Source organism: Rhinolophus sinicus, chromosome 3, assembly GCF_057876585.1.
Source record: "Rhinolophus sinicus isolate RSI-liver-muscle chromosome 3, RSI-T2T, whole genome shotgun sequence".
NCBI lineage: Eukaryota > Metazoa > Chordata > Mammalia > Chiroptera > Rhinolophidae > Rhinolophus > Rhinolophus sinicus.
Window position 1 is genome coordinate 75913759 of NC_142503.1, and position 20664 is coordinate 75934422.

The 20664-nt window shown below is 39.1% G+C and overlaps 1 protein-coding gene across 2 annotated transcripts in view; it reads right to left on the minus strand.

Annotated features, from left to right (window-relative positions):
* The window catches only part of EPB41L4A (erythrocyte membrane protein band 4.1 like 4A), a 226423-nt gene that overhangs the window by 42794 nt on the left and 162965 nt on the right, over window positions 1-20664 (minus strand). For both annotated transcript variants that reach the window (XM_019727789.3, XM_019727788.3), the window contains exons 13-15: window positions 6228-6318; window positions 3633-3716; window positions 2335-2448 (exon numbers count right to left, since the gene is read on the minus strand). In XM_019727789.3, the coding sequence (XP_019583348.2) occupies window positions 2335-2448; window positions 3633-3716; window positions 6228-6318 (289 nt within the window). The remainder of the gene's footprint in view (window positions 1-2334; window positions 2449-3632; window positions 3717-6227; window positions 6319-20664) is intronic.

Sequence of the window (20664 nt, forward strand, 5' to 3'; positions counted from 1 at the left end):
GCAGAAGCAGCTCTGGATATCTGGGGATCAGCCTCTTCTCTGCTTTTATTTCTCCAGCCCAAGGTCAGTACAGTATCCAGATCTCAGAGTTGCACCACTTCCTGTCTTTTGTTCCTCCAATCCTACTCACATTTGTGCACCGAAATTCCCTGCATTAATCCCTCTCTGCTAAAAATGCCTGCTGACTAAATGATACAAATGCTGATTTGCATGATGATTACCATGTTTCCCTGAAAATAAGATCTAGCCGGACAATCAGCTCTAATGAGACTTTTGGAACAAAAATTAATATAAGACCCGGTCTTATTTTACTATAAGACCGGGTCTTATATAATGTAATGTAATGTAATGTAATGTAATGTAATGTAATGTAATGTAATGTAATGTAATATAATATAATATAATATAATATAATATAATATAATACTGGGTCTTATATTAATTTTTGCTCCAAAAGACACATTAGAGCTGATTGTCCAGCTAGGTCTTATTTTTGGGGAAACAGGGTATAAGGATCAAATGAGATAATATTATATAGCAAGCAATTTGCTCAGTACTTGGGACAGGACAAATACCAACTATTATTCCACTGTTCTGTCTCATGACTGTTGGTCATGATTTATCTCCCCCTTTTCAGTTCTACTAGGTGAAGGTGATATAGACCTTTTTCTTCTTAACTGTCAAAGAACTTCCGTGAAGTTGCACCTGGTTTGAGAAAGGTGGGGAGTAAGATTCTGGGGAAAATGGCAGAAGTAGGAGTCAAACAGGAATGGACCAGCAAGTAAGTATAAACGAGGGCATAGAAGAGAGAAGGGCTTCTGCCTCCCAGATCCACAGTGTATATAAAAAGAATCTTGATTGTTATCTGAGAACAGGACCAGAGATTGTCATAAATGTCACTTACAAAACACTACTTATGTAGGTAGCCAAAGTAAAACATTCTGTAAGAATGTAAGCCCCCATCATGTAAGAATGAAATGAATTTCACTGGTAAGTCATTTCTAGGTCTTCTTCTCTTGGATATGTCACTTAGAGCAGCCTGCTTTGCAAAGAGTCCAAAACTTCTAAATATAGACTTTAAAAAAAATTAAGTACATGTACGTACGTACACACACACACACACACACACACACACACACACACTCACTCACACACACAAATATAATAATCACGCAAACAATGTGATGTGCTGAGTAAAAATGGGATTCATTTTCTCTGTGCTTTGAAAGGGGTTTTACTCACAGTGATGCAATAATATCAGTCTAGAGCGCGAGTACGTCACCTCAGCTAAGAATCATCTATAAACATGGTTTTGTCTTCTCAGGTCAAAACATTTAATATCTTTTATACATTAATATGCATCATTAATATAATATATGCTATGTTATATGTATTACACATACTACGGCGGGGAGGGGAATGCCGAAAAAAATATACACATTTTAAGAGATGTTATCTATGTATTACTTTTTGAAGTTGAATTGGATTACGGTAGCAATGTGTAGTATGATGTTCACTCAAAAGATGGCATTAATCAAATGAATGCTAGTGTCACCATGTGACAGGCAGGACAGTCAAAGAAAATGGCGGAAGCACAGTTGTCTTTGAGGAGTTGCAAGACCATTTTGAAGTGGTATTTGAAATTCGAGAACGTTGTGGAAGTACAACAATGGAGGCGTGAGTACGCAATAGAACCTCCAACACGCCTAACAATTGCACGCATTCGTGATTAAGTCGGAGACACACGATACTGTGTGTGATGTGCACAAGGGAAGATCCTTGCACAGCAACAAATCCTGCTTCTTCTGCTGTGGTGTTTGAATACTTTACACGCTCACCATAGAAGTCTACCAAACAATGTTCACCGTAATCAGAAGGGTCTGGGCGCCGATGGTAACCACTTTGAGCACCTCTTATAATTGCAGAAGTCAAATGTAACTTGTATTCATCTTTCGTTATTGGTAAATATTGAGTATGTATTACAATTTTAATACAGTTTTTTCCTTCCTTAAAATGTGCATACATCTTTTTGGCACCCTTTGTATATAATATATATTGTTAAAATACATTTGTATACATATTTTTAACTTATCAGTCTTAATTACAATACAGAAAGCCAGTTGTCAATATTCCTGAAATGATTCTCTGAAACCTTCACTGTTTAAGAGAAATGCTTCAGGATCCCTAGCTTATTTTAGCTCCAAGACCATGAGCTTTCTGTTTACTTGGGGACACAAACAGCCATGATATTATGAGAATAACCTGTGAGAAAAAGTGAGTGGGACTCAGAGCTTCTATAGAAAACTAAAAGCAGATGGGTGGTGCTCAGCTTACCTTCTCCTGGTTGGCTGTACAGAGTCATTGTCGCTCCCACAGGAGGGGTTTCGGCGGCGCATGTAGGGAAACTTGGGGGATTTTGTACGGTCATTGGGAGAATTGTAGAGTCCACTGGAATGGAAGAGGAATGGTCAATAACGCCTACAGAGGTCCTAGAGGAGCAAAGGCCCTAACCCTAAGCATGATGCTTCTAGGAAAGTGGTCATAACTATACAGTTGGTACTTGCAAGGGAATACTGGGTCAGGGGCACACAGTTCTTTTTGCTGACAAGATACATTAAAAGAAAAAAGAGGTAAGAGCTGGTAAAACAAATCATAAAAGTTCCTATTTTGCAAGAATGGCTTGAACCTTCAACAGTAAGAAACAAGCAGACACAAATAATAGCAACAATAATAACAAATTGCCTTTATGATAAACCTACCACATGTCAGGTGCGAGCCCAGCTGAAAGCCTTGTATTCATTATCTTAGTTAATCTTCATATCAACCCTAAGCACTGCAGTACAATTATTAGGCCCATTTAAAAAAAAAAAAAAGAAAACAGAAATACAGAATGTGTAATTAAGCAGCCCAAGCAAAGTAGCTGGAAAGTGGTAAAGCTAGAATTTGAACCCCTGGGTGATCATACCTGAAACCACTATAACTATATAGCCAGTAAGTTACAATGCAGGTCTGTCCTTGGTTTGGTAGTTATGAACAAAAGAAACTAAACTATATATACCGGGGGGGTGCCCAAAAACACATTTTAAGAGATGTTTTACAGTAGCAATGTGTAGTATGATGTTCATTCAAAAGATGGTGGTAATCAAATGGATGCTAGCGTTATCCTCTGCATTACAATTTAATACAATTTTTTCCTTTCTTAAAATGTGTACACATTTTTTGGCACCCTCTGTATATATGGAACAAAGGTCTTCTAGAATCACTATTTATCTACTTAGCTTTACAACTAAAGTTTTTGTAAGAACTATGAAATTAGAGAAATTATCATTAGTATATTTCATTTAGAGTTTTCAGAAATATATCTTTCTCTAAACCATCTCAATGACGTTCCAAAGCAGTTCCTTAATATATACTAGTTCTCCTTTCTGTCTTTCCAACAGAGAGTTTCATATTAGGACACATCCTGTTGATTTCTACTTCAGGAGTTCCCGGTCACGCTGATTTAGGAATCTGACTGCCTTGTCCAGAGCTAGGCATGACCAGCCGCAAAGCAGTTGGATTCCATTATTTGACAGAGGCACAATGCTAACCCCTTTTCTATTCTCCTTTAGAAAAACAATGCTTCTCTTTACCTCTGGGGGCCATTTTCTTCCCACGGTGCATGAGATTTGCTTCTTTGGGTATCAGGGCTGTTTTCATTCTTTGATTTCTTAAAGCTTTAATTAAAAAAATAAAAGAAGTATGAAAAACAAGTTAGCTAGAAAATAAAAGTTACATACTAATTTCTTCAGTAAAATTATTTAACAAATGACTACAAATGTGTGTGTTTTATTTATATCTATGACTCATTCCATTCCAAAAAGAATAAGAAGTGGATGCTTAAAAAAAATACACGTCTCCAGCAAGTATTTTTGAGACTTTTCCCTCCCTCTTTCTTTCTAATTTTACTGCTTTAAAGCAACAGAAGCCAGGTCATCCACTGTTTCGAAACTTTTAAGAGAATCCACCTGCAGGACAGGAAGTGAGAGCAACCGTTAAGGCAAGGAAAGAAGAAAGTTGACAAAGAAAGAAAGCTGGGGTGTCCAGGCTGGTGAGGCTGGCTCCCTTTTCAGCAGTGGTCAGAGACCCTCTTGCTCTGGACTTGGGTCTCAGTCTGTGCAGGTCAGTCAGCTCTGGGCAGGTGAAGGCGACCCACACTGACCTTCCCCTGCCCCCAGTTTCCACCGTATCTTGGCATCATCCTTCCAAATCAGAATGACTTTCAAATGCTATTTCCTGACCCAGTATCGTCTTTCTGCCCGAAGAATGTAGGTAGATATAACTGAGTTGTTATTCAATCACAACAAACTGTTTTAGAAACACAAGGGAGCCACCAGGAAGGGACTCATTAGAAGCCTTCGTCACCAATGGGGGTGGGGAAGGGTGTCACCTCTCATTTCCCCCGTAGTCTCAGTTTTGGAAAAAGATACTAGCACTACTTAACTCCTAATCCACTTTTAACCCTGGCTTTTTGAGGAATCCGCTACATAATTGTCCTCTGAACGCGGTCACAGCAGAGTTCTAACAGCCAAGAAAGAGGAGAGAGAAAAAGCTAATAAGGTTCTTTCAAAAAATGAAAATAAACTTGTACCCTAGCATATTATAATCATACAGGAATATAAGGTTAAAAAATATATTTGACAAAAGCACGTAACTCATAGTATTAGTAGATAGTAGTAGGTTTCACAATATGAACAATATGCTGTTTTTATAAAGGTTAAAAATCTTTGGAATATCAAATTTCCAAAGTAAAAGCTTACTTTTGAAATGAGGAAAAGTAATAAACATGGTAGATATTTAATACAACAGTAAAAAGTGTCCGCACACTTGCGTGTCTCAGTGTGTTTAATCAGAAAGAAAAGAGACTGGGAAATGGAATAGCGAGATGAAAGGGAATTAGGACGAGAGTAGGCGCAAGTTAAAGAACAATTAAATCCGGGGCAGCAAATTACCTGCATTGACTCCGTAAGCTATTTCTCATCTAGAGCCTGAGTGGGAAAATTCTGGCAGCCCTTCAGATATCAGTCCAGTTGGCAAGGATGCAGTTACAAAGGAGACTGAACTGCTTCTATACATTCTAAGAAGCTTGGGATCTGAATTTCATGGAAGATTACTGTTCTTATGTTGGACTTACCATAACACACCCTGTACATACAGATTAGCTGACTCTGCCCACAGCTGTGAGGCTGACGAAGGGAGGCACAGTAAGCTGACGTGTATGTAAAGACAAAGAACTTGGCATTCCAAAAAGAGACTATGTACAGGGAGTGTTCTGGAACTAAGCAAAAGAGAATGTAGTCAAAACCCTGGGGGAAAACACTGCAACTCTGAGACTCCTCGCATCTTCGAATTATTTTGCTGAGAAATTATAAACTCTATTCCTCCAAGTAATCACAATCCAGCCAAATGAAGACACCGTAATTTACTAACAAAAGATGGAGTAGATGATCTAAGGAGTCTTTCAAGGTCACGTATTTCTGACAGCTCGGACTTCTCCATGCTGTGTGTGGAGCAATCTCTAGAGAGAAAGTGAGCGGATGAAAGCTGCTCATTGTACATCTAAAATGCTATTCCACGAACATAATTGGAGATAGGAAAAAATGACACGGAAATAGTGTCTTAGAGAACAAGGCTGATCTTTCAGGGAAACAATCCATGTAATATATTAAGAGAAGGTCTTTCTGCTGGGGAAGGGTGCTGGGAAAATTGATGCAAAGGATCATGACAACTCTTCATACATATGCAATCACTGACTTCTGAAGCCCTGCGCCTCTAAATGCTATAAACCCTCTTTCCAGGGCCACAGCTCAGTGCACCGCTGTAATGAACACAGTACATTAAACATGAGTATCATCTACTTTATTTCATAGGTCCCTCTGAGTTAATCCATTACACCATGCTATTGTAAGAAATCACACTGAATTTTCACTTGGCTTCCAAGAACGCAGGGCACCGGCTATCTTTCAGTTCACTATGTTCTGACAACAGGAACATTTCCTTCCAATGAGAGAGGTAGGTCCTGATGTTTTGTAATTCACTGGCATTTTATAGGATCCTATGGCCCCCAGACTATGTTGATCAAGAGTATTAGTTAATTATCAAAGGGAAAAGATTCTTAACCTTGCCCAATGGAACAATCGTCTTTGTGACAGCATATCGTGTGATGTGCCTTCAGGGAACTGACTGACCTTTTTACTGGTGAAGGTGCAATAATTTTAGTTGTTCCTTCGTTTTCTCCATTTTCCATGTTTGCAGTTACCCGATTTAGGCTGTTTGATCCTAGTAGCAAAGAGGAAGAAGGAAAGACGAAGGAAGGAGGAGACAGTGATAGGAAAACAGAAAGAAGCAAAAAAGTTATTTTAAAATGCAATTTTAGGGATGTCACAGCACATCATATTCATAAGTTATCATTCAATCAATAATGAATTGAACAATAAATCTGAGGTGCTATATTGTGACCTGTAAAACCCTCTGTCCTCATTAGCGTAGGGGGTCTAGGCTATGACACAACTTTAAAATGGGACCTTTTGAGATTTTGAGAATTAACTAACACCCGACATCATGGACGTGCTTTACTTGAGACTGTCAAAACAAGATTCTAAGATATTTAGTGCTATATCTTGAAATGTAAAACATAATAATTGATAACTATATTGTAAAGAAGTTGCCATTTCTTGGCTTGCTATGCTAGCGCCCATTCTAAAACAAACAAAAGAATGTTTCACACCTGAAACTATGAAAATATTCCAACGCATTATACAGATGGCAAAATAAAAGAGTAATATAGATATGATTTGTATCACCTATGCACACAGCGTGTTCCAATGTGTTTATGCAAATATATATAAAAGCCAAAAACTGACTTTTTAAAAGCAGTTAGCCCACAGATTTGCATATATGCTAGGTGGACCAGCAGAGGGAGCCACCAGCAAATCATGCTCCAAATAAAGATTAGTGAAGGGGCTAGGCCCATCCAGGAAGTCTGGATCCCATTCTCAGAACAGAGGCTGACATGCCTTCAGGGACCATGTGTGGGCACGGCTGATGACTCTTCTTAAGTACCACGCACCTCACTCTGGGAGGTGCAGGGGAAACCATCAAGGGGGCGCCTGAAGTCCTTTTTCAATGAACTCTTTTCCAACGCCTGTGTGTCCACCTCAGAGAAGCACCTTGCAGGGGTATATCCACAGTTTGAGTCCTTCAATCCAACGTGTAATCAGCACTAGCCACTGATAGTTTTCGAGTCATGAGATGAATTTGTAATACTAATAAAAGCTAATATTTATTGGGCACTTATTATGTATGAGGTGCTATTCCAAGCACTTCATGTCTATTTACTCATGTAATCCGCAAAACAATCCTATGAAGTAAATACTAACATTATCCCCATTTTTAAAGATTAAAAAAAGATGGGCCTTTCCCAAGGTCCCATAGCTCACGAGGTGGAAGGGGTGAGGGGAGCGGGGCGGGGGGGGGGGGGGCAGCAGTTTTGAAACCCAGCAGTGTGGCTCCAGAGACTTACATCTAAACCACCACAACACATGTGCCCTCTGTGTTCCACCCTCAAATACTTAAAAAGTCTGTCTAAATTAAGGGCCCACGGGGAGAATCAGACTCTTTAGAAGACAAGCAAAAAGAATGTCCAATGAAAAGAACATCCCATAGACAACTAAGAGGATAATTTTTTCTCTCCAGGGCAACTGAGCCTGAAAGACAAGAGAAACACTGAGCACCCCCACCCCCTCTGGAGCAGTCTGCAGGCATGTTAGGATACCCATCAGGAAAGATAAATATTAATGAATACACCCTGGACACAGAAAACAGTGGTTTCAAAGAAGAGGTCCAAAAAACTATTATGTTAAAGAATCTGATGTGGATTCAATATCTGATTTTGGTTCCTATTTTGTAATCCTGAAATGCAAAGGTGAGACTAAAGATACATGTGGCATTAATTCCAGCTCATGCTAGAACAACACTCAGAATCCAGGCATTAGAAAACAATCACACTGGAGTCTATGGGAAATTTCACCGGGAAATTTCATTACAAATGGGACGCAACCAATTCCCTTGAACTACCCCCTGTGCCATCAGACAGTAGCAGTAGCCAGTCACTGTCGATTTCACCACAACCATTAATAAAATCATTAGGACAGATTCCCAGAATTCCAGGCACAGATTTGAGATGGAGCTGCTTCTCAAATGTGGAAAACTCTGTGTGGTATGGCCCTGGGGCAGTGGTGGGAGGGATGAATTCACGTGTGCCCCAGACAGCAGGTATACCCCAATGTTAATATTTTTAATTATACCTAATGTGTTTTTTTTAATGTGGCATTGTTCTCAGTGGGTATTATTAATTCATAATATAAATGAAAGGGACTTCCATGTAGCTAGGGCTAATATTTATTCCCAAGCTGGGGGAGGAGGAAGCACAGCAGACAGACCAATACCCAGTGCCATTAACACCAATTGAAGCACGGAGGAAAGCATCACATTAACCAAAGCCCTGTGTAACTTTCTGAAGAATAAGCCTGGGTTTGCTCCAATCCCCATCTCTTTAGACTGACTAGTCTTTTCTTAGTCTAACAACTAACCATCTTGGGGAAAGTAAGGTTGCTGAATCATTTTCACCTACTTTCCTTCCATCCAAATCTTCCCCCCAAAATTAGTGAACAGGTAGACAAACAACTGAGCAATATTTTAAAATAGAAAAATTTCCAACTATATATGTGAATACAGTTTCTTAAAGAAACCAATATTTGGTTATTCACAATATCCAAATCATAATTTTTAAGAAGGAAACACTAGATGGATTGTTTTCTAAAAGACTTCAAGGGAGAAAGAAAATCATGTGCATGTTCTCTCTGAGACACTCAACAAACAAAACAGCCAGCTTCTTCAAAACAAATTGTTCAACTGTCAGAACTATTTTACTAACACAACAGTTATAATTCTCACATACACAGCATAAATGAGATAAGGTATTGCCTGTAACACAGTCTAATTCATGGTTCTTTTATACTGAAGACAGTGGACTACTAACTAAAAATCTGGTTATAGGTATTCCCCTACTCTATTATAACTTGTGAACTGGACAAGCCTGGGTTTTAAAGGCCTTACTAGGAAAACAGACTTACAGGTGGGAAGCTACTTAAAAGCAATAACTTACTGGGAACACATAATTAGTGAAATTTTATTATACTACCATTTGAGAAGAAGGCTAAGCAATTCAGTAAAGATAGGTTATTTGTTCATTATTGAAATATGCAAAGGTGAGAAATATAGGTTATACATTATTTAGGTTTACTAACTTCCCAGTTTTGCTGACTACTAACTTTTTCTCTCCTCATCATCTACGACCTTCCAGAATCATTCCTTCTACATTAGCTCAGATTCTTGGGTTATAGAGAAGAGGTGATCTGACAAACCCTAAACAGTAAAGGACTCATGTCTTCATGTATTACTGGCCACAGAGCAGTTCCATGTTAAAGAGGAAAAGGAGAAGCCAAATATTAACTAAAATAATTAAGTGATAACAATGGAATTTCAGGCACCGCTCCAGGAGCTATTTGGAGGTTGGAGAAATCTTTTTTCCCCATTCCTTTTTCATTGTAAATTATAATAGGCCACCAGAAAAGAATATATCATACGTATGCAAACAGTGTAACAAACTATTATAAAGTGAATGGCTATTTAATCACTCTCCACTTCAAGAAATAAAACACTGAGGGCAATTTTCCTACATTACACAAATCATTCCATTTGGGGCAACTCTTTCTTTTAGATAAAGCCAAACAGTTGCTTTCCATTTAAAATATCTAGAAACAGAAATTACTATGTATTCATTTCATAAAATATTTATAGTATACAAAATAAAATTATTAATTTTTAAATTTTTAATAGAAGTTAATAAGGCTTCAAAATCTTTTTAATGAGGTATAATTTACATATAACATTATATTAACAACATAATGGTTTGACATTTGTACATATTGTGAAATTATCACCACCACAAATCTAGTTCATATCTGTCACCATACATAATTACAAAACTTTTTTCTTGTGATGAGAACTCTCCTCTCTTAGCAACTTTCAAATAAGCAATCCAGTATTGTCAACTACAGTCACCATGCTGTACATTATATCCCCATGACTTATTTATTTTATAATAAGGTCTCAAAATCTTAATAAAAGGAGACACATCACTGTGCCCCTCTCCCCATGACTGCCAGCACAGTGTTTTCTCCGTGGCATGAACTCAATGAAGGTCCATTGTTATAACGGCTGTATTTCTGTTTCTACTATTTTTCCCGCTAGCAGGGAAAATTCTGGATAATTATGTTTAAAAAGTGTCAAAACTAAGACCAAAAATATCTGGATGTGGTAATACGGGAAATGAGGACCTGGGCCGTATCCTACAGGACTGGGCTACTTTGTAGAGCTTTCTAAACAACCTTGTGCTATAGCACGCTGCTCTTTCAAATGACAGCCACAGATGACCTGTAACAAAGATCAGCTCTTGACATAACGCTTTTAAGGCTCCTACGTAAATCTGTATGTTATTTTAGTCAAAATATTTAAGTGTAGCAAGACCACTTAGAATTAAGAGCATCCAAATCATTTCACATATTGCTCCTATTAAAAACACAAAGGGCTTTATTTCAAGAGGCTGGTCACATTTGGAAGAATTATTTTATCCAGGGACTGCTATCGGTTATTAAGGAACCATATCTAGCTCATGACCTGTGATTTTTTTTTTCCTTTTCTGGAATGTTAGACACTACAGCTTAATATGGGCCCACACAGTTCCCTATAGCTGAGACAGTACTGCAGTGCCAGTGTCCAATCTTCCATGGTCTCATTTTTTTTCTTTTTTTAGCACCCTATACGCACATGCTTCCAGCCTGTGTGCCTCAGACCACTGCCAGGCTTTTGTGTGGCGTGGCTCTGTTCACATTTGCGTGCCCTCATCTTACGTGACCCTCACCTTCAGTGCAGGAAAAGTGGCCGTCAGAAACAGGGTGAACTCTCCCAGGAGCTATTTAGCTACTTGATCTGGGGGCAATTCTTAAAAGTCATCTCTGTGATGTCAAGATTTGGTGATGAATATACATGGATTTTCAATTATAAAAACACTTTGCATTTAAACAGTATGATGAGTGTCACAAAATTTGTAGTTCAGTTTGATATCTGTCAACCTAAATTAAACCTTTGATGTGACTTAAATGTTGCCAGTGATTTTTAACTTACAGAACAGACATGGAAGGTAAATATATGATATTTAAATGAAAAAGCATATATATTTGCAAGGAAAAAAATGCCTTATTTTGTTATATGGTCTAAAGGACTAGTAGCCGATTAGAAAAGCAATATTACAATACATAATTTCACTTTAAGAACACTCAAATATGATAAATTTACAAACATTTAGGCTAATTTTTATGCCACTTAATCTATATCTTCTCTTCTCTAAACTTAAATAAATAAATAAATAAACTCTATCTAATGCTTAAGATAAATAACCAGGACAGATTATAACAACTCCCAATACAACATATTATTAGGTTTTAGTAAAGCCAATCTAATTTTATATGATCTAACCCAGTACGACTTCTCAGAAGAAACGTGATATTCATGAATTTAGAATGAGCTAACAAATGGAAATACATTTTAACTCTATTTCTCACACTGACAGTACAAAGTCACTTTGCTTTGGTTTCAGACTGCCCTGCCCTTAGACTGAGTACTATGAGAAAAATGGCAGATAGTACAGCAAATCAGCAAATTAAAACAAATATTTTTCTAACACCACAAATTATGATCAAAAGTAAAATGACCAAGAAAACTATATATGTATATGTGTGTGTGTGTGTAATTTTTTTTCCTCTTTTTTCTCTTCTCTATCATCATGAAAGGTTTTATACTTGGCAGAATACTCATTAAATTATGTAAAACAAAACTGAATTTCAGAACATAAGTTGGAAATAGAGGCATTTCTGAGTACAATGTCTAATTCTTTAAAATTCAAATGCCTGACATCAGCCCACTCACACTAAAAAGACAGCCAGACCCCCACTTTTCTTGAGAGTTTCTGCATTCAAAAGTCCCAAGGATGGTATTTAAGCACAGTTGGCTTATTATCACAAATACACAGACTTTGAAAACACTGATTTGGCTACATGTCAACTGCAGGAGCAAACAAGGCAGTCTGCTAAAAAGCTAGAGGGTAGATTATAAAGAATGAGTGTAGATGAGAAAGAAGCTAGGAAAATATATTTATGCATAAACAATCCCTTCCCTTGTTGTCTGCTTCCAATTTCTTCTTCTCCAACCCAACACTCTCCTGGATCTGCTTTCCTCATGACCAAACTGATCAGCTTGGGAGTAAGTCAGGGGGAAATGAAGGCAGTTCATCGGCTGCCCTCCACCAGAGCTATAGAGGCATACCCACTGAGTTAGGAGTACTCACAGGTGTGGGACAGAATGCCAGGTTCAAAAACAAGAAAGGCACTTCTGAGCCTGGAAAGGCATTTCCTCACCCCCTTAAGACGCTCAGAGTAGAATGAAAGGGTTCTACCATCTGACCAACTTGTAGTCTACACCTGTGTATGCCGGAGGGGCTGCCAGGTGCGGAAACAGCAGAGAGACGCCCATCGTTCCTTCCAGCCCTCTTAGACCCAATGGCAACACCCATCTGTGAATGGCTGGCTGGAAGTAGGACGTGTGGCAAATCACTTAGATACCAAGTTTTTCCTCCTGTGATATGAGGACACAGTGTGAGGGAAGAGAATTAAATAAACGCTTACATCCTATCCTGGTAGTACTCCTGCACTTCCCCAACCTCTTCAACAAGGCCACACAATTCAGAGCATCCTTACAGCAAACCTCTAGCCATCTTCTCTCAAGCAATTTATGCTCACTTGGTCTAGGGCAGGTAGACAGTGCCATATCTGGGCGAAAGTTGTTTCTGTTTCACAGGAGTGTGCTACTCCACTGCTTTAGAGGGTTCTGTTGTGTTTTTGGTTTTTTTTGATGCAATTGTAGTAGTATATAAAGTACATATAAATACAAAATATATATAATTGTATATATGATTGCTTTTAAAAGGCTTATTTAACTAAGACAATATTGGGAAATTTTTTTTTTTTTCTTCCATATTTGAGCTTCTATCTAGGAGGCCTTAACTCGGTGTTCTTCAAACTATTTTACCCAAGTACTCACTCACTAAAATAATTTGAAAAACTATATACCTCAGTGCATGTTTCTAAGATAGTATCTAACATTTTTCATCAAAAGTTTAAATAATACAAAAGGGTGTCATTTGCAGTGTATAGTAAATATTGACATTTTAAAATGAAACTGCTTCATGACTCTCTTAAATGTATCCAATGTAATAAAATACCATAGAAATTTGATACCCATAGTCATCCATTTTAAAAGTACATGAAATGAGTTTAGCAGTTGGAGATTGCATAGCACTCTTTTTTCTCCTTGTATTTGCATTTCAATTTCAGCTCCTCTGCAAAAATTTATTCCGAAGTAATATGTTTTATGCTTGGAAGTTCTTATTCGTCACCCTATTTTACTTCCCTGTGACAAAAAATAGAAATAAATCAAACTTTATTTCCCATGATCATAAAGCTCTAGGTGTTAAAAATTTCTTCTGAAATAAGTTATCATTACAATTATTAATATTATATTAGTATATGACACTAATGCTGATAAATAATTATTAAACAACATAATTTTTGTTAAAAAATAACCCTTAATGAGACAAACAAGAGAGTTTTGTTTTCCCGCTGATTAAATGGATCATATCCATTCAAGAATATTATTTTCTGCTATAATGAAACAGTTTAGCAACAATTCTGTTCCTTTTTTTTTTTTTTTGATAGATGCTCAATGGTGAGAAACCTTGTTCACCTGAATAGAGGTTTATGTAAAGTATTCTGTTATGAAGATATCACCATTGTCCCAAAGAACTTCTAAGAGTTACATGTAGATGTATATAACTCTATAAGTAGTGATATATTATCTAAAATGATTTTGAGTGTTGTATCAGGTGACAATCAGTTGGGTCCTCCTCCAATTTTGTTGAAAGACAAAATTAGAAATGACTTTGAAAAGGATGTGCCACTTGATAATTAAGGTCATTGACTTGGCCAGCGTCAACCCAGGAGGTTTAACATTTAAGAACAAAGCAGTATAAGAGATTCCGGATGGGGAAAAGGTCTGCCTTTCTTTTAGAAAATGGGAAAAGGTCCATTGGGATAGGGCAAGCTGGAGAGAAGAACCAGCAAGTCTAGTGTCACAGGCAGGTTCCTTCCAGGAAAGAGAATCTAGAAATTGATTGAATCAAAACTGCCTGTTCCCACATAACCCTTACAAAGCCCTCTTGCACCCCTTCCCCATCAGGAGTTGCATACCCCACCTTGATATCTTCTGTCTTAATCCATCTGTCCTTCAAAAACCACTTCCCTCACAATAGTATTATGGATTACCTTTAGCCATAAGCAAATTACCCTTCGGGACACTTAGACCTCTTTCCGTGTTCCACTCTATGACTCTTGTCACATCCTGCCCACATTGAAGTACTTCTTTCACTTCTCCAGTCTGACAAAGCGTCTTAACAACGTACAAGGTTGAAAATCATACAAACCTAAATTTGTTCCTCAGGTCTTCCAATTCTTGGACAAGTTATTAAACTCCTCCACGCCTCAGTTTTCTCATCTGTAAACTGGAGCTATCACCATCTACTTATATAGTGATATGAGGATTCTATAATTTACAGAAAGTGTTTAGCACAGTGCTTGGCATTTAGTAAGTGCTAAATAACTGTTGTTTTATTTTTATATGACTAAATTCCTCTAGAGCAGGAGGCACGTTTTATTCATTTTTCTGTGCTCCATGGAATAGGGTCTCTGCTGCCTGTTTTTTCCAATAATTCCTCCATTGTTCCATGCTCAGGAAACACTGACTGCATGTCCTCCAATTTAAATCAGTTCTGACACTATCTACCTGGATACAGTGTCAGATCCCATGGGTCAAGGTCTCAGTTCCACAAGACTATCCCCACTTCAGACACCAATCAAAAGTCCAGGTTGTTATCTGTGCTTCTGACCAACTGGCTATAAATCAGAGGTTCCTCCATGACGCTCTCCCCCTGGTTCGATTAATTTGCTCGAGCAGCTGACAGAATTCAGGAAAGCAGTTTACTTACTAGATTGCTGGTTTAGTAGAGGATATAACTCAGCAACAGCCAGATGGAAGAGATGCTTAGGGCGAGGCACACAGGAAGGGGGCCAGAACTCCAGTGGTCTCTCCCAGAGCACCACCCTTCCTGCTTCTCCACGTACTCACCAACCCCTCAGGACCCTGACCTTATGGGGTTTTATGGAGGCTTCATTACATAAACATGATTGATTAAATCATTGGCCAGTAATACTTGATTCAGCCTCCAACCTCTCGGCCCTTCCTGGAAATCATGGGGCGGGACTGAAAGTTCCATGCCTCTAATCACTCAGTTGGTTCCCCTGGCAACCAGCCCCCATCCTTAGGGCATTCCAAAAGTCGCCTCATCAACATAAACTCCAGTGTGGTTAAAGGAGCTTGCTATGAGTAACAAAAGTCACTCCTTTCACCTTCGTGGCTCTTATCACTTAGAAAATTCCAAAACAAAGATAAATTAATTAAAAAAAAAAAACATTACAAGAGTTTTAGGAGCTCTGATACTAGAAACCAGGATGAAGACCAAACATACATTTCTGATTATAAATCACAATATCACAGGTCTTATGTGAAAGAGGTGTTCAATATAAATTCTTGGTGAATGAGAAGGGAAAGGGAAAAAAGTGTCAGTTACGGTCACTCACTAAAACTATGACATTTAACTTGAATATACAATAGGCCTTTAGTCTTGCTTGCTCTTCTAATTTTGGTTGCTATGCATGGAATGCTAAACACTCCTAGGAAGAGTGGAAACATTAACTTTTTAGAGAAAACCTAACCAGGGTTGCCATATATTAATAAATCTTTCACAGAATGAAAATAAACATCAGCTTTAAGGCAGAAGAGAAAAGTGTCAACAACAAAGAACAAGAGGCTGGAATGTGCACCTGATATGATCTACCTAACGCTCCTTGCAGCCACCAGTGACTGCCAGTTCCCCTCTGTGCTAAGTAAAAGGTCCCAAAGCACTGACATTTTCTTTAAAAAACAAAAAAAATGACTTGATGTAAAAGCAGACTGACTTGCTGCTCCTCTAAAATGAGCAGAACATACTGTCTTCTCAAGAATATCTGAAGAAATAAGTAGATCTAGTGGAGTAAAGAAATCCCACAATAATGGGAAAGACACTTTAAAAAAACACCTAAATTATTTGGTATGTTCAAGGAATTCTAGGCCTCCCACCCTTTTAAATGGAAAGTATTTTGCATTTACTTTCCAAATGTGTGTCCTCCCAAGACCTGAGTTCAAATTCTGATGCTGTTCTTACCAGCTTGAATCAGTACTTAATGTTTCTGAGCTTCGGTGTTCTCAGGTGTAAAATGAGAAAACCAGCCACCTTCTACACAGGCTTCCCAAAAGATTATATTAAGTAAGGTTATCCACTGTTGAGGTGCAAGGAAACCAGCTCAAATTAGGGATTCATCCTAAAGACACAGCAGGATCTCAGAGACTGCAATTCATGGCTAAGTCTCCTCCGCCATCCTCCTCTTTAGGCGCATGGTCCATCCTTCAGTGTTACTCAGTGAGTCTATTCTCCTTGCTCTGCACACCAGCTCCTATGTTCACAGGGAGTTTTGTCCTAGCCGCCCCGAAAGGCATGGCTCTCCCCAGCTGAGTGACTCATTCTCTGGTCTCCAATTACAGCTTCTCTGGAAAAGGAAATTGGTTGGGGGGTTTCCTCAGGGATCCCATTCTCATATCAGGAGAGAAGAGGGTGGGGGAGGGGGCACTGTTACAGAAGCTGTCTTCTTACCTCTGTAGGACCCTTGGTCTCAAGATCAGCATAGAGCACTGATCAAAGCCCCTGCTCCTCAGCGACAGTAGCTTCTCCCTCTTTCACTTGTTTCACCTCCTCTCCCCACCCGTGCCAAAGAAACCGTGAGCCCCGGGAACTCTGAATATTTTTCACACTGAAACCAGTAAGTAAGGTAAGCAGTGCCATAGAAATCAATCCCAGATTCCTCAAAGTCTGAAGAAAATGCTGGGGGAGAAATCACCAACATGAATCCTGAGTCTGACGGTAAAACAAAGGTGTGGAATCCTCAGGTGCCATCTGCCTAAGAGATCTATGTCAAAAGAGAAGCTCAAATAGGGTAGAGACACACCTTTGAACCCCTGAAGAAAAAGGGGTGAGAACGCAGGGAAATTTGCCTGAACAGTTAGTAAAATCCTGGTAAAACCTCAAGAACTGACACCACAAATGACGGCCAAGGTGGAGCCAATTCATACTGCTGATTCTAAAAGTTCTAGTAAGTTCTGGAGAAGACTAGCCTCTGGTTATGTTCATTCACACAGAAGTCCAAAGTAGAGACAAAGCCATGCAAAACCCATCCTGAAAGGTCTCTTTTTATTTGTACCCCACAAGCACTAATTCCTAACTAGGCGTTAATTAGAACTAAAATTTCAGTTTCATCTGGTCAACTTGGACTAAAAGAATAATTTGAAAACTATATTGATGCAAAAGTTGTTGCAATTCATTTCATCTAATTTGTCAATAAGAGTTTCATTTGAATTCAAGTTTTAAAGAACCATCCCTGCTTTTGTATACAAAACTATCATGTATTTCCAATGACAAAAATATATTTTGTGATCTGGCAAGATATTTTTCACAAGTCTATAAAATAAGGCTTCCTAAAAATCTTTTTTTCCCTCCATATTTGGTCCTTTCCACTCTGGGACGGTAAGCCAGACAGAAGAAGAGAAACTTATAGGAAGAAGAGGGATCTTTAAAGTTTATGTACCCAATTCCTTTATTTTACGGATAATGAGACGAAAGCTCAGAATGCTGAATGAGGTGTTACAGACTGTGGCCAAGTTAGAACAGCAATTCAAGTCGACTCAAATCAGGTACAAGTTTGTTTTCGTTTTGTTTTTTTTCCCTCCCGCTGTACCACATGCCTTCTCAAAGCAAAAGTTTATATAATCAGTCAAGAGACAATCTATGACTCCCTTAGCAGGAATTCTTACAGTCAGGGTGAAGAGAAAGTGGGATCACAGATGTGGACCACGCCTCTGTAGATTATCTAATTCTAATTTGTCACCTTGAAGGAGAAGTGTCACAAGCACACTCCCTCTAAAACAAAGTTAACACTCTGTTAAATTTTCTAGCAATCATCTCCAAAACCACCCTCATAAGAACTCTTGGTCAGAATGCGTTGTTCTAATTCCCTTATATGAAAATTTATACAAATGTCTTCCCTTCCTGTCTCCAGCCGTCCCAGGGAAGATAAACAAATACTGCTCAGTACCCATCAAGCACCCAGTGGGTCTGAGAGCTATTAGGGCACTGTCTTTTTCCAGACATTGCTCACAGTGCCTAGTGATTCTCAGGTTCCAGAACTTGGTACACTTGCAAATCATTTCACCTCTTTGGCCTCAGTCTCACTACGTACAACACAAAGCGACTGTCCTTTGTTTCATCTAATCCAAGGGCTCTGGGTTCCCCCATGAGTCATCCTCTTTTGAAACAAAGCATGCTCTGACATAATGACCTACAACACAATCTGCTATACTTTAAGGCCTGGATTAAAATGAACAGGTATGAATGTGTCTTATGACCCTTGCATCTGTTATAATGCAGTAGCAATTCCTAACATTGAAAATTTGTATTAATCGTCTTGTATTGTTCCATTACTTTTTCCGTGAATTACGATGCACCCTCCCTAGCATAACATCAGTGTTCTCAGCTCTGAGCTTTTTAAGAATATTTATTGAAAACCTGAACGTGCATTTGGAATCATTTTGTGAACTTAATGCATTCATGACAATTATCTGTAGGGCTTTTTAAAAGTATGACACGGTAAAAATGCAAATACTCTTAAAAAAATACATAGTAAAAATAAATCTCTCTCCCACTGATCTCCACCCTTTCAAACACCCTTCCCAGAGCCACTAATGTTACTAGTTTCTTACGTAACCTGTCTGCAAGTATATATGTACGCATATCCTCCCACCCCTAATTTTTGTCTTTTTATATAATGGAAGTGTATTCTATGCTGCGGGCCACCCCCCGCTGTTTTTTCTCTTGTACTGTATGCTGGAGATCGTTCCATATCGGCACATACAGATTTATCATGTTCTTTGTTTCCCTCTCAACATTGTGGACTCTAACTGACCTGAGAGTTCAAATTCCAGCTCTGGGGACCTGGACAAGTTCCAGCCTCTGTCTTTTCACCTGTACATTGAGAGTCACAGCAGTTTCTAAAAGAAACAAGTGAGACACTGCCTGGAGGGTACCCAGTACAGTAGCAGGCACACAGTGACACTCAATGACAGCTGCTTACTACATTCCCCTTCCTCGTGGAGCTCCTCAGGGGACCTGGCCTTTCAGGGCAGACATTGTGGGATGGCAGAATCAGACCAACACAAATGCAAATTCTTAGGCAGTTTACCATTTCTGTGATGACACAGCAACAGGCCTGCGCACGTGGTAGAAGTGAGGTTAGGATTTAACTTGTGAAATCCCAGGCCCAGAACCCCCACGTCTGTTTGTTCAACAATTCTGCTTCCCGTCTCCAAGCCCTGTCAGCTCTGCCCTTTCTTTGTCTTCTGTTTCCATTGTCTGCTTGACATGAAAAATGCACTCGGGTAGGCCACGCCGCTAATGACCTCAAATAGGGAAAACCACCTTACATGGAAGATGGAATAATTAACTAGGTGAACCTTAAAATGACCCCCCAGTCTCATCATTATTATGAACTCACTGTGTGGAGTTTGCTTTTCCCTCTTCACAGCCACAGAATATCCCAAAGAAGCTCGGGAGAAGTGAGCATGGGGTGGGGGGTACAAATCAGAGGAGAAAAATGGGCGGCACAGGCTACTCTGAGAAATAGGAACACAGTACAGAAGACAACCCCTAACTCTGGGCTGCTCATACCCACCACCTGCCAACAGCTGCCCTTGGGGACTCAAAATCTGCTGGGAGAGCCGAAAAACCTACACACAGAGGGCACTCTGACTTGCCCACTTCCCTCATACCGTTTATACTGAATCTCCTAGAATAAAGCAGGGGTACCCAATGTCCTTCTGATGCCCCATTCACTATACTTGAATGACTTCACCCATCGCTGTCAAAAGGCCACACCTCCCCTGCATATATTATCCTTTCTCTGTGAGGTTGATGCTGTATGGTAAATATAATTCAAAGACTGACAGGTGGATTGACAGACTGGTCTACACCATGTAAAGAAAGACACCCTCTTGGTTTAGGAGAAGGAAACTAAAGTGTCCCAAACCTCTACTTGTGCTCGATATGTGCTTTGCCCAAGTCAGAAGTATTCCCATGACATCAACCATCGTGATGCAGGGGTAATATCCCTATTTGACAGATGAAGAAATTCAGGTGTAAGCTGGTTAAATAACTTCACAACATTGCACAGTTAGTACATGGACTCCTGAGGC